Here is a 15,316-nt window from a genome sequence, read left to right on the forward strand (position 1 = left end):
CTTTAATTATGAATGAGGTTGAGCATCTTTCTGCATTTTTGTTTGCCATTTGTATGGCTACGTATTTGTGCCCCTTTACATTTTTTTCTATTAGAATGTTCGTCTTTTGTTATTGACTTATAAGAGCCATTTGCATTTTGTAAATTTATTTTATTTATTTATTTTGGCTGTGTTGGGTCTTCATTGCCACGCGCGGGCTTTCTCTAGTTGCATTGAGCGGGTGCTACTCTTCATTGTGGTGCGCGGGCTTCTCATTGCGGTGGCTTCTCTTGTTGCGGAGCACGGGCTCTAGGCGTGTGGACTTCAGTAGTTGTGGCTCACAGGCTCTAGAGCACAGGCTCACTAGTTGCGGCTCATGGGCTTAGCTGCTCCGCGGCAGGTGGGATCTTCCCGGTCCAGGGCTCAAACCCATGTCCCCTGCATTAGCAGGTGGATTATTAACCACTGCGCCACCAGCGAAGTCCCATTTGCATTTTAAACAAAAACAAGTTAGTTCTTTGTCGTGTGTAAGCAAAATTTTTTTCCAAATTGTCATATTTTTATTTGGTTTGTTCTGTTCTTTTTTTAAAGTAGTATAAATGTTTTACATTTTTATGTAATCAAATTGGCATTATTTTCCTTAATAGCTTATAAATATTTTGCCCTACAGTATTTGCAAACATCTTTTGTTCTGGTACATTTTTATGTAAATTTGGTATTTATTTTCTTTGAAGGTGTGAGATAAGGATGAAGCTTGCCATAATCATTGTTGTATGCTAGGTTCTCATCTCTTTCCCCATTCTCTCCCTCAGTCTCCGAAGCAAAAGAATGTTTCTCTTTTTCCTAACCCACACCCACTTTACTGTTAGTATTATTTCCATCTTTAGCCAGCCTGGCACATTCATCAGAGAAAAGGCAACTGCTTTGAAGGTTATTCTGCTAGTGCAAGTTCCCTAAACGAGAATCTAGGTCTATCATGATACTTTGTTGGATTTTTTTTTTTTTTTTTTTTTTTTGCGGTACGGGGGCCTCTCACTGTTGTGGCCTCTCCCGTTGCGGAGCACAGGCTCCAGACGCGCAGGCTCAGCGGCCATGGCTCACGGGCCCAGCCGCTCCACAGCCCAGACCGGGGCACAAACCCGTGTCCCCTGCATCGGCAGGCAGACTCTCAACCACTGTGCCACCAGGGAAGCCCTGTTGGATGTCTTTTTACTGGGTTCTCTTATATGCTGCTTTGCATCCCATCAAATTTTTAGAATGCTAGCATGGTTCTACTTAAAACTGCAGCTTCAAGCAATTTTGTTTCCCTGACTTGAAAAATTATTTGGGGGTAAGAGCATCATAGTAAGTAATGTCTGTCTTCCAATGGATGAAGTTATCACAGCTTTTGCTGAGTTTTTGTTAGGTGTGATCAGAATTTTGTCATTTAAATTTCTTAACTCAGTGAACAGTTTTAGAGTGGAGTTCATAGAGGAGGGATTATCAGCAGTTAGAGAATAGTTTATTAATAAAAATGATAACTGAACCATTGAGAGAAATATTCCCGAAGTTGTACATCATGTAATTTGGAAGCCTAGTAACTGTTCTCTGAAATAGTACTTTCTCATTATGTTAGTAGACTGTTTTCAGAATCTCCAGCTAAATGATACTCTTTATGTTGTATTTTTATACTTAGCTTTTACAGTTCACTGCTAATCTGTGAATATTCAGGCATTCTGTTTGATAACTCAAAAGAGAGAGATTACATTAAGAAAGCAGCAGGCCTGAGATTTTCCAGAAAATTACAAGTGATAGAAATGCAGAATCCTGATCCTTCTTTCTTCTTGAAATATTAGTGTCCTCAGTCCCATGAATTATCTTTTACGTAAACCTCCAGACAAAGCTACTTTGGAAACGTGAAAATAGTAGTTTCTCTGCTGTGATGACATTTCCTAGGAATGGGCACTTCCCCCTCAGGGATTACTCCTGATGCTGTTAAATTTACAGCAGAACATCTGTAGATTTAACAAGAGCATTTAAAGAATATGATGTTGAGCCCATTTATTTCAAATTGGCATTGGTGGTATTACTTGTTGTTAGTTTTGGTTTTCAGTCTTAGGACCAATTGTATATATATATATATTTTTTAAGTGGATTTGATTTGAATACAAGCACAGAGCCATGAATTGAAGGGTTGTTCAAAGTGCCCTTGAGTATAGACACCTCCAGTGTCTCAGAAAATGAAGATAGTCAAAATGACAACTTTTAAATGTCAGAGAGACAGTTATACTTACAAAATAGACAGACCTCCTCTGTGGTGCTAAAGAAAATTGACAAGTTGTTGATTAGTTAATGGAGTGAATAAATAAAATTTATTTGAGCAAAAAGATAAGCTTATATTAATCTGCGAAGTACTGCTCCAAATATAATTTGAGCCTCCATGTTTCTCATAGTATAATAAATGAGAACTTTTGACCTATTGCAGACATGGTTTCGATAACCTTCCTTTGATATGTTTTGTTTTGTTAATATTATGAATAAAATATACTGCCTAAAAATGGATATCATCAGTACATCAAATGAAGCCTGAACTGTACAAAGTAGAGTGGAATTATCTTTGTTGATCTGAACACAATACTTCTACTGTAAACTAATACTGAATGAAATTTTTTCATTAGCTGCATCTCAATGTTGATAACTTTTGAGCTCTGTTCAGTTATACCTATCATTTATTTTCCAGATGAATTACTAAGTCTTAATCTGTCATTCTACGTAATAAATTGATACTTCGATTTTAATCATAGGGTTTTATATTTATCTTTGTTAAGTTTTATTTTGTGGGTTTGGCTTAGCATTCTAGACTACTAGATATATTTAGTCTTCCATTTTAAGCCATTCTTCCTAGGTTTGTGGCAATATTAGGTGGTTGTGTTAAAGTCAGAAAATTGTAAATAGACTGCCAGATTCATCCTCTGATGTGTTTTATTTTGCAAGCAATTAGAATGCTTTTAGTTAAGTCTTGTACTATCTGATTTACCAACCACTGCCTCTTACTGCATTATACATTTTGGCTTCACACATTTACATTTGTTGTTTAGCCATTTGCTCTTGCATCCCCTAATGAAGGAAATCATTTACAATAATTTGATTAGGACAAGGAAAGAACAGAGTTTGTAGCCCTACAACTAGAAATCTTCCTTGAACTTAGTATTCATTTTTTAGTCTTTTTATTCTTCACTTTTGGTATGATTATTTAGCAAATGAATTAAATTACCATATACATCTCCAGGTCATTTATAAATATATTGTGATTAACTTTGTCAAGTGATTTATTAAAATCAAGAAACCTTGTAATCAAATAATAGTTAAAAAAGAATAATTTTGGCATCCATATTAATGATCCTTCCAAAACCCAAGACTTACCATTCCTTGGGTTCTACTTACACAGCAACCCCTTCAACACCAGTTCAGCATTTTCTATTTGTTTATTCTCTTTATCAGACCTCACCTTCACTTGGAACTAATTCTTACCTAAATCTTGATCTTTGAAATTTTCTTCCCTTAGCCCTCAGCATTGCTTTTGCTACCCTCAGTTTTACATATAACCTATCTCTTATTTTATAAGAAATAGGGTCATCAGACATACATTCATTTTATTTATTCTTTCTAATACCTTATCACTTATTTTAGATGTACAGGGGGGAAAATGTGGTATCGTTCCTTTTTAAAGATGATAAAAGTTAAAATTAAGTATTATGTGCCAGGTAATATGCTTCAAGAGCCGTATATGATTATTTCTAATAATCTCATGACAGTCTTTTAAAGTAGGTATCATCATTAGCACTATTTTACAGGAAACTGTGGCTTCAAGAGGTTAAGTAACTTACTGTGGTCACATAACTTGTAGTAGCAGTGTTGGGACCTCCGTGTAGTTTGTGTGACTCATGCTAACCTTGCCTTTTAATTACTACCTGGTATAACTTCTCTGTGTTCTTGTTTTCCTGTTCTTGTGATGTTCAAGAACCTTGTTTCATCAGTTGTCCCTTTTCTTTTGTTTCTCAAAACTTTTCTGTCTTTATCCAGTCAGCATACAAATAAATTTGGGTCTCTTAGCCACTAAAAACTACAAACAAAAAGCACATTTAAAATTTTTCTTTGACTTTTGTTTCCCCTCAAGTTACCAGCTCCCAGCTCTCTCCTTACTTTCACCACTAGAGATTTTGTAAGAACAAACTAAATTAACTGCCTCCTATTACTTACCTGCCATCTGCTCACTCGTGAACTCAGTACAGGTTGGTTGCTATTGGCACCATGGTCTGAAACTGCTCTTTCCAACAGCGTCACTGAACCATGGTATACCAGATCCAACAGCCTTTTCAATCCCATCCTTCCTGCCATTGAAACACTTTGCTGTTCCACATCTCGTCATTATTGAAACTCAACTTTGGATCTTTCCATGCTAGTCTTTCCTTGCTCCTTTATGCCTCTTAGTTCTCATTGCTGAGTTGTTCCCTAATGTCTTAAGGGAAATTTCATTCTTAATTTTCAAGGATCTTATGCTCAGTCCTTTCCTCACTCTCTTACTGTATACACTCTTCTTAGGTGAGTGATTCTTGTTCTTACAGTTTCAGCTATTGCCTAAATCTCTAGCTATGCTCTACTCTTGTTTTCTGAGTTTGACTTGACCAACCACCTATGTATTTCCAACCACCTATGGAACAAAGCTACTTAAAATGTTCTGATACTCATTAAATAAAAGTTCAGCTTTTTCCCTCACACCTTTTTGCTCTTTTTACACTCCTTGTCTCATTACCTGCCTAGTTGCCCAGGTTTAGAGACTGTTAAATTAATCCAAACTTCTTTGTTTCTCAGGTTCTCTATTACTCTCTTGTTTAGCTAGCCAATATACCTGTCTCCCACCTCCTTTTTTAAAAATCCTTATTACCTATGCCCTAGTCTAGGCCTTGGATCCTTGTAGAAGGTTTCCAGCTGCTCACACTGCTTTCATTATCATCTTCCCAACTTCCCCTTCTGCCTTTAAGTCCAGGCTAGTGGATACTAGCCTGGACTTAAAGGCAGAGGTCCCAGGACATATATGAATTTGGGAGTCATCAGTGTATAGTAGTACTGAGCCATTAGACTGGATGAGTGGGCTTACACAAAGAACAGAGGTCTGAGGACTGAGCCTTAGGATCCTCTATTCCTTAAGAGATAAAGGAGAACAGAAGGAACCAGAAATAGAGAGCCAGAAGAGCTGTCTTTAAGGTAGGATGAAAACCAGAAGAGTATAGTGTTCTAAAACCCAAGTGAAGCAAGTGTTTCAAAGAAGGGAACGTGATCGACTATGTCAGATGGTAGTGCTAAGTCAAGTAAAAGAGAGGGAAAGATGATGCCTGAAAATTAGCACTGAATACAGCAACAAGGAGATTATTGATCTTGATGAATAATTCTTGTGGAATAGTGGTGGCGAAATTCTATTGGAGTAAGTTTTAGAGAGAATGAGGAGAGCCAGGTATTGGAGAAAGTCAGTTCAGACATCTCTTGAAGAATTTTGCTGTTAAAGGGGCCAGAAAATAAGATGGTGGTGATTAGTGCGATTAGAGAATTTTTCTAACGATGGAAGAAATAACAAGTTTATGTGCTGATTGTAATGCTCTCACACAGAATAATCGACAGAGAAAGAAAAATTACTGAAGCAATGAGTGTAAATAGGAAAAGCAGAGTAGTTTGTTTACATGCAGCAGAGTTTGCCTTAGAAGGGAGCTTGGTCAGCTTATCTCTAGTTAGAGTAGTGAAGGAAAAGCATCTGGGGGTAGATGCTGGTAAATGGATACATGTAGTGGTACAAGCAAGGTATCAGCTGAGGGTGAGGATGGGAGAAGAGTTTAAAAACAGGCCTTTGCTATTGTTTACTAACTCCCTTGTTAGAGAGTGAGGGTAATGTTAGACCATGGAATTTAAGCTGGATATGGAGGGAAGAGAGGAGAACATGAAAGACTGAGGGAAAGTGAAAAGGTAGTAGTGTCAATGGCATGCTGCCTCACTAAACTGTTTCCTGAGATCTGCTCTGTTCTTTGACCTCACATCCTTTTTTTTTTTTTTTTTTTTTAATTTATTTTTGGCTGTGTTGTGTCTTCATTGCTGCGCACGGGCTTTCTCTAGTTGCGGTGAGTGGCGGCTACTCTTCGTTGCGGTGCGCGGGCTTCTCATTGTCATGGTTTCCCTTGTTGTGGAGCATGGGCTCTAGGCACGCGGGCTTCAGTAGTTGTGGCACGTGGGCTCAGTAGTTGGGGCTCGCGGGCTCTAGAGCACAGCCTCAGTAGTTGTGGCACATGGGCTTAGTTGCTCTGCAGCATGTGGGATCTTCCTGGACCAGGGCTCGAACCCGTGTCCCCTGCATCGGCAGGCGGATTCTTAACCACTGCACCATCAGGAAAGCCTGACCTCACATCTTGAATACAGTTTTCTCTCTGCCTGAAATGCCCCTTTCATACTCAATTTAGATGACATGCCTTTTACCTGCATCCTTACTTCCTCTGCAATGACTACTGACATAGAAAATGCTCAATAAATGCTGAAAATTGAAATTCTTCACTTTAGTTTGGCAGGTAAGATGATTTCAAACTGGGAAGATTGTGAAGTTTTACCTGAAGATTTTCCTACTCAGTAGCCAGTTCTAGACTTGAACACAGTGATTCTCAACTTTGTGTTCTGCTTCAGTTTGCTTATCTGATATTATTCACTTGAACAGGGTGAGGGTAGCACTCTCTTCTTCTTTCCTACTTGGTACTTAGTTGGAATTCCCTTCTTTCTTTCCACTGATCTTGGATTGGTGTCTTTATGCTGCTGTGAATGGATGTTTAAACATATGACCTGCAGTAAACTTGTGAGTATGGTAACTCACTGCCTTATAAGTTTTTTTTTTTTTTTTTCAGTTTATTGTAGAAGACAAGTGGTTATTTTACTAATCATAGACTAATTAACTAATATAACTAATCAAATAACCATAGAATCTTTTTTAAGGAGAAATTTTGAAGTCCAACTTTTCATGCTATAGTTGAAGAAATGGAAGCTTAGAGAGATTAAATGGCTTGCGTACATCAGTTAGCAGAGCTAGGGCTAGAAATGCACATTTCTTAGCTCCCAGTTCAATACTTATTTTACTACCATGGCACCTTTCCTGATAGGATATAAGGGCAATGATTCTCAAACTAGAAAATATGAAATTTTGTGACAGGTAATATCCTCTAAAATCATATAACCAAAATAACAGTTTAAATATGACTAGGAATCTTAACAGTCTTGAAATGGCTGTGTTTTTGCCATGAAATTGTTAGTAAAAAAAATGTGGTAGATTTGTTTTTACTGTTACAGTTATATTCTGAATTAATTTTGTATAATTAAAATTGAACACATGAATCTTTTCTTTAAAAATCTGAATAAGTGAATGTATAGAGAATTTACTCTAATTTGAATATTTAAAGACTAGTTCCTAATCTTGTTTTTTTGGTTTGTTTGTTTTTAATAAACTCTTTCAGAAAGATGAGGTCTATCTTAATCTGGTGCTGGACTATGTTCCGGAAACAGTATACAGAGTTGCCAGACACTATAGTCGAGCCAAACAGACGCTCCCTGTGATCTATGTTAAGGTATGTAAAAATGGAGCAATTTACCATTTTAGTTATTATGAACAAGGGAGAGTGCTGGGTGTATTTTAACTATATTATTACATCTCATTCTGGGGGAAAGCTGCAAAGTAGGTATTGCTAGAGTTACATTAAATTTTTGTACAGTTTTAAAGCGTGAAGTCTTCCCTTTTTAAGCTTTCATGACACAGGTGTTAAAGATACTTGTCATCTTTCTGACAAATGAACTTTTTCACAGACAATTATGGGTTTTAATTTTGCTACCTATAGCACCTTTTAATTTAATGTCTTATAACCCTTATTGTGCCACAGGCTGAAATAGGAACAAGCATATCCTATAAAATTATAAAAATATGGTTATAAATATTACCAAATGCAATGTTTCATTGCCATTTATAGATACAGTGTGTCCGTAGCTGAAGTTTAAACTTCTCGTAATTTTAAATATGCACAGACTCTATTAAGGTGTTATTTAATTTTTGATACCTGATGTCAATGTCATCTTTTTTATTTGATACAACTCATGTTAGAGTGGCTTGCAATTTATCCAACATAATTATAACTGAAGTTGTGGTAGATTATTAGAAACAGATTATTATTTGTTTAACTATGACATTGTAAAAATTAACTAGGAGTTAAATTTAAAAGTTCAGCTTTCTAAGTATAATTTTTTGCATTTTACCTTTTATACAAATACTCTAGAAAATAAAATGGCATTGATTCTGAATGTTTTGAGTATCGAAGTTTTTACTTAATATAGTTTTAAGCTTTATAGTAATAAAATGGATTTTGCTGATGGGATTACTATAGTGGTGTTAATATGTTCCTCTGTCCTCAGTATTTCCTGTAAATTGGTGATTCAGTATATTTTTGTAGGAGTCAAGACCACTTCATATGTAGATGATACCTTATGTCAGTGCTTTATCTGACTTTTAACTCTCTTTTTGTTGTTTTTCACCAAGATACTGGTATCTTTGATTTGAATCATTTCAAAAGTTCTTTTCATGGTATATAACTTTGGGGTAGAGGTCAGAAGGTGAGGAGTCAGAAAAATTTATAAGTGAACCAGAACACTGACCTTGGAACAAATAGAAGGTTTAAGATATACTCACTTTCGGGCTTCCCTGGTGGCGCAGTGGTTGAGAGTCCGCCTGCCGATGCAGGGGACACGGGTTCGTGCCCCGGTCCGGGAAGATCCCACATGCCGCGGAGCAGCTGGGCCTGTGAGCCATGGCTGCTGAGCCTGCGCGTCTGGAGCCTGTGCTCCGCAACGGGAGAGGCCACAAAAGTGAGAGGCCCGCGTACCACAAAAAAAAAAAGAAAGAAAAGAAAAAGACATACTCACTTTCTTCACAAAGACTGTCTCTTCGCCAGTCAAGAGTCTAATTCTTTCTTCCACACAGACCCAGTTTCTCACTGTATGTTGTTTTGTAATAAAATTGAAATAAATATTCTTTTAAATTGATGTCAGTAGTCATCTAGGATCTGTTTTTAAATGGCATTTTGAAGTCTACTTAATTCTGAAGGATATTAACAGGAAGAGTGGTGTTGCTATTAATAGATTTACTGATGTCTTGATAGATGGTTGATAACAGATTTTCTCAGTTCACGTGTGAGTTTTCCCAGACCTCTGTATCAATAACCTCTGGCCCTGACAAAGGATGATGAAGCCAAGAAGACTTGGCTTCTGGTCTAAACATTGTTACTTGTTAGTCACATGATTTGGAATACCCCTCTGAGTTTTTAAATCTGTGTTTAGGGATAAAAAACAGGTTTGTGTTGAGATGTTAGTAAAATAAAAATTATAAAAGCACATTGTAAATTTTCCTTTTTTAAGTTATTAAAAGATGGTACAAATATAACATTGGTTAACTAAACTATAATTAGCTAATGGATAGAGAAATGACATAAAACTTGTTTAAGAAAGACTGAGTGCAAACAATCCCCAGCTTTTCACTATTCTTTTCTGGAAATCTGTTACTTTGTTTCCTGTGTAAGGACTCTGAATTGTTTGGGATAGAAAGTAAGTATTCAATGAATTTTTACTCTTTATTCCAGTTGTATATGTATCAGCTGTTCCGAAGTTTAGCCTATATCCATTCCTTTGGAATCTGCCATCGGGATATTAAACCACAGAACCTCTTGTTGGATCCTGATACAGCTGTCTTAAAACTCTGTGACTTTGGAAGGTAAGCTAGTTCTCTTTTCTTCTCCCTCCCTTCCCTCCTCTCCAACCCCACCCTCCCACCCTGTATACCCTGTATACTCAGAATTTTAGTCTTTCATCCAACAATTTAACTCCTAGGAACTGTTCCCTTACAAATACTCACACATTTACAAAATACTGTATATACCAGGATTTTTATCATAGAATTGTATATAAATGTCTGGCAGTAGGAAGATTACCAGATAAATTATGGTACATCATACATATAATGTAATACATGGCAGCTGTTAAAAAAAGAAAGGGGAGGCTCTCTATGAATGGAAAGTGAATGATCTCTAAGAAGTATTAAATTCAAAAAAACAAGGTCAAGAATCTATATAGTATGTTCCCTTTTGTATTCTAAAAACACAGAGAGTATAGGCATATGTACACAGATGCATAGCTTATTTTTGGAATGATATAAATTCATAATATTGATTGCTCCTAGGAGCAGGTCCCATTTGTTTATTTATGGTTTTATTTCCGTTACTCTAGGAGGTGGGTCAAAAAAGATCTTGCTGTGGTTTATGTGAAAGAGTGTTTTTCCTACGTTTTCCTCTAAGACTTGTATAGTGTCTGGTCTTACCTTTAGGTCTTTAATCCATTTTGAGTTTATTTTTGTGTATGGTGTTAGGGAGTGTTCTAATTTCATTCTTTTACATGTAGCTGTCCAGTTTTCCCAGCACCACTTATTGAAGAGGCTGTCTTTCCTCCATTGTATGTTCTTGCCTTCTTTGTCATAAATTAGGTGCCCATATGTGCATGGGTTTATCTCTGGGCATTCTATCCTGTACCATTGATCTATATTTCTGTTTTTGTGCCAGTACTATACTGTCTTGATTACTGTAGCTTTGTGGTGTAGTTTGAAGTCGGGGAATCTGATTCCTTCGACTCCATTTTTCTTTGTCAAGATTGCCTTGGCTATTCGGGATCTTTTGAGTTTCCATATGAATTGTAAAATTTTTTCTTCTAATTCTGTGAAGAATGCCATTGGTAGTTTGATAGGGATTGCATTGAATCTATAGATTGCTTTGGGTAGTATAGTCATTTTCACAATATTAATTCTTCCAATCCAAGAACATGGTATATTTCTCCATCTGTTTATGTCATCTATGATTTCTTTCATCAGTGTTTTATAGTTTTCTGAGTACAAGTCTTTCACCTCCTTAAGCAGGTTTATTCCTAGGTATTTTGTTCTTTCTGTTGCAGTGGTAAATGAGAGTGTTTCCTTAATTTCTCTTTCTGATTTTTCGTTGTTAGTGTATAGTAATACCAGAGATTTCTGTGCATTAATTTTTTATCCTGCTACTTTACCAAATTCACTGGTTAGTTCTACTGGTTTTCTGGTGGCGTCTTTAGGGTTTTCTATGTATAGTGTATGTCATCTGCAAACAGTGACGGTTTTACTTCTTCTTTTCCAATTTGTATTGCTTTTATTTCTTTTTCTTCTCTGATTGCTGTGGGTAGGACTTGCAAAACTATGTTGAATAAGAGTGGTGAGAGTGGGCATCCTTGTCTTGTTCCTGATCTTAGTGAAAATGCTTTCAGTTTTTCACCATTGAGTATGATGCTTGCTGTGGATTTGTCATATATAGCCTTTATTATGTTGAGGAAGTTTCCCTCTCTACCCATATTCTGGAGAGCTTTTATCATAAATGTGTGTTGAATTTTGTCAAAAGCTTTTTCTGCATCTATTGAGATGATCATATGGTTTTTATTCCTTAATTTGTTAATGTGGTATGTCACATTGATTGATTTGTGTATATTGAAGAATCATTGCATCCCTGGGATAAATCCCACTTGATCATGGCGTATGATCCTTTTAATGTGCTGTTGGATTCTATATGCTAATATTTTGTTCAGGATTTTTGCATCTGTGTTCATCAGTGATATTGGTCTATAATTTTCTTTTTTTGTGATATCTTTTTCTGGTTATGGTGACAGTGTGATGGTGGCTTCATAGAATGACTTTGGGAGTGTTTCTCCCTCTGCAATTTTTTGAAAGAGTTTGACAAGGATAGGTGTTAGTTCTTCTGTAAACGTTTGATAGAATTCGCCTGTGAAGCCATCTGGTCCTGAACTTTTGTTTGTTGGAAGATTTTTAATTACGGTTTCAATTTCATTACTTGTGATAGGTCTGTTTATATTTTCTACTTCTTCCTGGTTCAGTCTTGGAAAATTGTACCTTTCCAAGAACTTGTCAGTTTCTTCCAGGTTTGTCCATTTTACTGGCATATAGTTGTTTGTAGTAGTCTCTTATAATCCTTTGTATTTCTGCAGTGTCAGTTGTGATTTCTCCTTTTTCATTTCTAATTTTATTTATTTGCATCCTCTCCCATTTTTTCTTGATGAATCTGGCTAAGGGTTTATCAATTTTGTTTATCTTCTCAAAGAACCAGCTTTTAGTTTTATTGATCTTTATTATAGATTTCTTCATTTCTATTTCATTTATTTCTGCTCTGATCTTTATGATTTCTTTCCTTCTACTGACTTTGGGTTTTCTTTGGTCTTCTTTCTCTAGTTGTTTTAAGTGTAGGGTTAGATTGTTTATTTGAGATTATTCTTGTTTCTTGAGGTGAGGTTGAATTGCTGTAAACTTCCCTCTTAGAACTGCTTTTGCTGTGTCCCACAGGTTTTGGGTCATCATGTTTTCATTGTCATTTGTTTCTATGTATTTTTTAATTTCTTCTTTGATTTCTTCAGTGATCTCTTGGTTATTTAGTAGCACACTGTTTAGCCTCCATGTATTTGTGTTTTTTACAGTTTTTTTTCCTGTAATTGATTTCCAGTCTCATAGTGTTGTGGTCAGAAAAGATGCTTGATACTATTTCAATTTTCTTAAGTCTTCCGAGGCTTGATTTGTGACCCAAGATTTGATCTATCCTGGAGAACGTTCCAGGTGCAGTTGAGAAGAAAGTGTATTCTGCCATTTCTGGGAGGAATGTTCTATAAATATCAGTTAGATCTATCTGGTTTATTGTGTCATTTAAAGCTTGTGTTTCCTTATTTATTTTCTGTTTGGATGATCTGTCTATGGGTGTAAGTGGGGTGTTAAAGTCCCCTACTATGATTGTGTTACTGTCGATTTCTCCTTTCATGGTTGTTAGCATTTGCCTTATGTATTGAGGTGCTCCTATGTTGGGTGCATAAACATTTATAATTGTTATATCTTCTTCTTGGATTGATCCTTTGATCATTACGTAGTGTCCCTCCTTATCTCTTGTAACAGTCTTTATTTTAAAATCTATTTAATCTGATACGAGTATTGTTACTCCAGCTTTCTTTTGATTTTCATTTGCATGGAATATCTTTTTCCATCCCCTCACTTTCAGTCTGTATGTGTCCCTAGGTCTGAAGTGGGTCTCTTGTAGACAGCATATATATAGGTCTTGTTTTTGTATCCATTCAGCCAGTCTGTGTCTTTTGGTTGGGGCATTTAATCCATTTATAGTCAAAGTTATTATTGATATATATGTTCCTATTACCATTTTCTTAATTTTTTTTTTTTTTTTTTTTTTTTTTTTTTTTTTGCGGTACGTGGGCCTCTCACTGTTGTGGCCTCTCCAGTTGCGGAGCACAGGCTCCGGACGCGCAGGCTCAGCAGCCATGGCTCACAGGCCCAGCCGCTCCACGGCATGTGGGATCTTCCCAGACCGGGGCATGAACCCGTGTCCCCTGCATCGGCAGGCAGACTTTCAACCACTGCACCACCAGGGAAGCCCTTGGGTTTGTTTTTGTGGGTCTTTTTCTTCTCTTGTGTCTCCGCTTAGAGAAGTTTCTTTAGCATTTTTTGTAAAGCTGATTTGGTGGTGCTGAATTCTCTTAGCTTTTGCTTGTCTGAAAAGCTTTTGACTTTTCCATCGAATCCTGCCACTCCCTTCTGGCCTGCAGAGTTTCCGCTGAAAAATCAGCTGATAATGTTATGGGGATTCCTTTGTATGTTATTTTTTGTTTTTCCCTTGCTGCTTTTAATATTTTTTCTTTGAATTTAATTTTTGTTAGTTTGATTAATATGTGTCTTGGTGTGTTTTTCCTAGGGTTTATCCTGTATGGGACTCTCTGTACTTCCTGGACTTGGGTGACTGTTTACTTTCCCATGTTAAGGAAGTTTTCAACTATAACCTCTTCAAATATTTTCTCAGACCCTTTCTTTTTCTCTTCTTCTCCTGGGACCCCCATAATTCGAATGTTGGTGCATTTTGTGTTGTCCCAGAGGTCTTGAGATTGTCTTCAATCTTTTCATTCTTTTTTCTGTTCCTCAGCAATTATTTCCACCATTTTGTCTTCCAGCTCACTTACTCATTTTTCTGCCTCAGTTATTCTGTTATCGATTCCTTCTAGTGTCTTTTTCATTTCAGTATTGTGTTGTTCATCTCTGTTTGTTTGTTCTTTAGTTCTTCTAGATCTTTGTTAACCATTTCTTGTATTTTCTCAGTCCATGCCTCCATTCTATTTCCGAGATTCTGGATCATCTTTACTATCATTACTCTGAATTCTTTTTCAGGTAGATTGCCTATTTCCTCTTCATTTATTTGGTCTTGTAGGTTTTTACCTTGCTCCTTCATTTGTGACATTTTTTTTTGCCGTGTCTTTTTTTTTTTTTCCCCTAATGAGTGGGATTGTGTTTCTGACTTACTGGTTGTTTGACCTGAGACTTCCAACACTGGAGTTTGTAGGCTGTTGGGTAGAGCTGGGTCTTGGTGCTGAGATGAGGAGCTCTGTGAGGTCTCACTCCAGTGAACATTCCCTGAGGTCTGAGGTTCTCTGTTAGTCCAGTGGTTCAGAGTCGGAGCTCCCACTGGAGCTCCCACCGAAGGAATTTTGGCCCAACCCTGGGTTCGTGAACCAAGGTCCGGCAAGTTGCCTGGGGCAGCAAAAAAAAACAATAACAAAGTAAAAAATAAACAGATATGTTAGGAAGAATATAAAAATAAAAGTATAGATGAATCAACAGCCAGAAGGCACATCAGTACCATAATAGTAAAAAAGAGGAGGAGGAAAAAGAAAAAAGAAGAGAAAAGATGTGGGCAGGGGGAGGCCTTGGCTGTGGAGGGCGGGGCCTAAGCAAGGGTGAGGTTTGGGTGGTGGGCAGGGCTAATGCTCAGGACTGACAGGGCTGGAAAAGGCCCTGGGGGCTGTGGGGGGTGGGGCTTAGGCTCAAGGAACAGAAGGGACCCAGGTTTGCCCCCCAGCCCTGGTCTCAGAGGGCGGGGGACCTCACAGGGGAGCCCAGCAATCTTCCTGGGGTCTAGTGGGTGGGGCAGTTGCCCTCTGCTCCTCTCCCTCTCTTCCTGGAGGGCCCCTCCCGCCTGCCTCTCCTGTTCTCCCCTAGGCCTCCTTCCTATGCCCCCAAGGACCCACGAGACCTGGAGGGACCTTTGGAGGGCAGGGGATCGGTCTGGGAGCTCAGCAGGCTGCGCGGGGCCCCAGTGGGTGGGGCAATCACCCTCTGCTTCTCTCCTGTCCCTCCTTGGATGGCTCCTCCCGCCTGCCGCTCCTCATCTCC

At 37.7% G+C, this 15,316-nt stretch overlaps 1 protein-coding gene across 6 annotated transcripts in view; it reads left to right on the forward strand.

The window, feature by feature from the left end:
- GSK3B (glycogen synthase kinase 3 beta) overlaps window positions 1-15,316 on the forward strand; it is a 196,857-nt gene that overhangs the window by 111,831 nt on the left and 69,710 nt on the right. For all 6 annotated transcript variants that reach the window (XM_065876537.1, XM_065876539.1, XM_065876538.1 and 3 more), the window contains exons 4-5: window positions 7,497-7,607; window positions 9,663-9,793. In XM_065876537.1, coding sequence (XP_065732609.1) covers window positions 7,497-7,607; window positions 9,663-9,793 — 242 coding nt within the window. The remainder of the gene's footprint in view (window positions 1-7,496; window positions 7,608-9,662; window positions 9,794-15,316) is intronic.

Source organism: Phocoena phocoena, chromosome 4, assembly GCF_963924675.1.
Source record: "Phocoena phocoena chromosome 4, mPhoPho1.1, whole genome shotgun sequence".
Classification (NCBI taxonomy): Eukaryota; Metazoa; Chordata; class Mammalia; order Artiodactyla; family Phocoenidae; genus Phocoena; species Phocoena phocoena.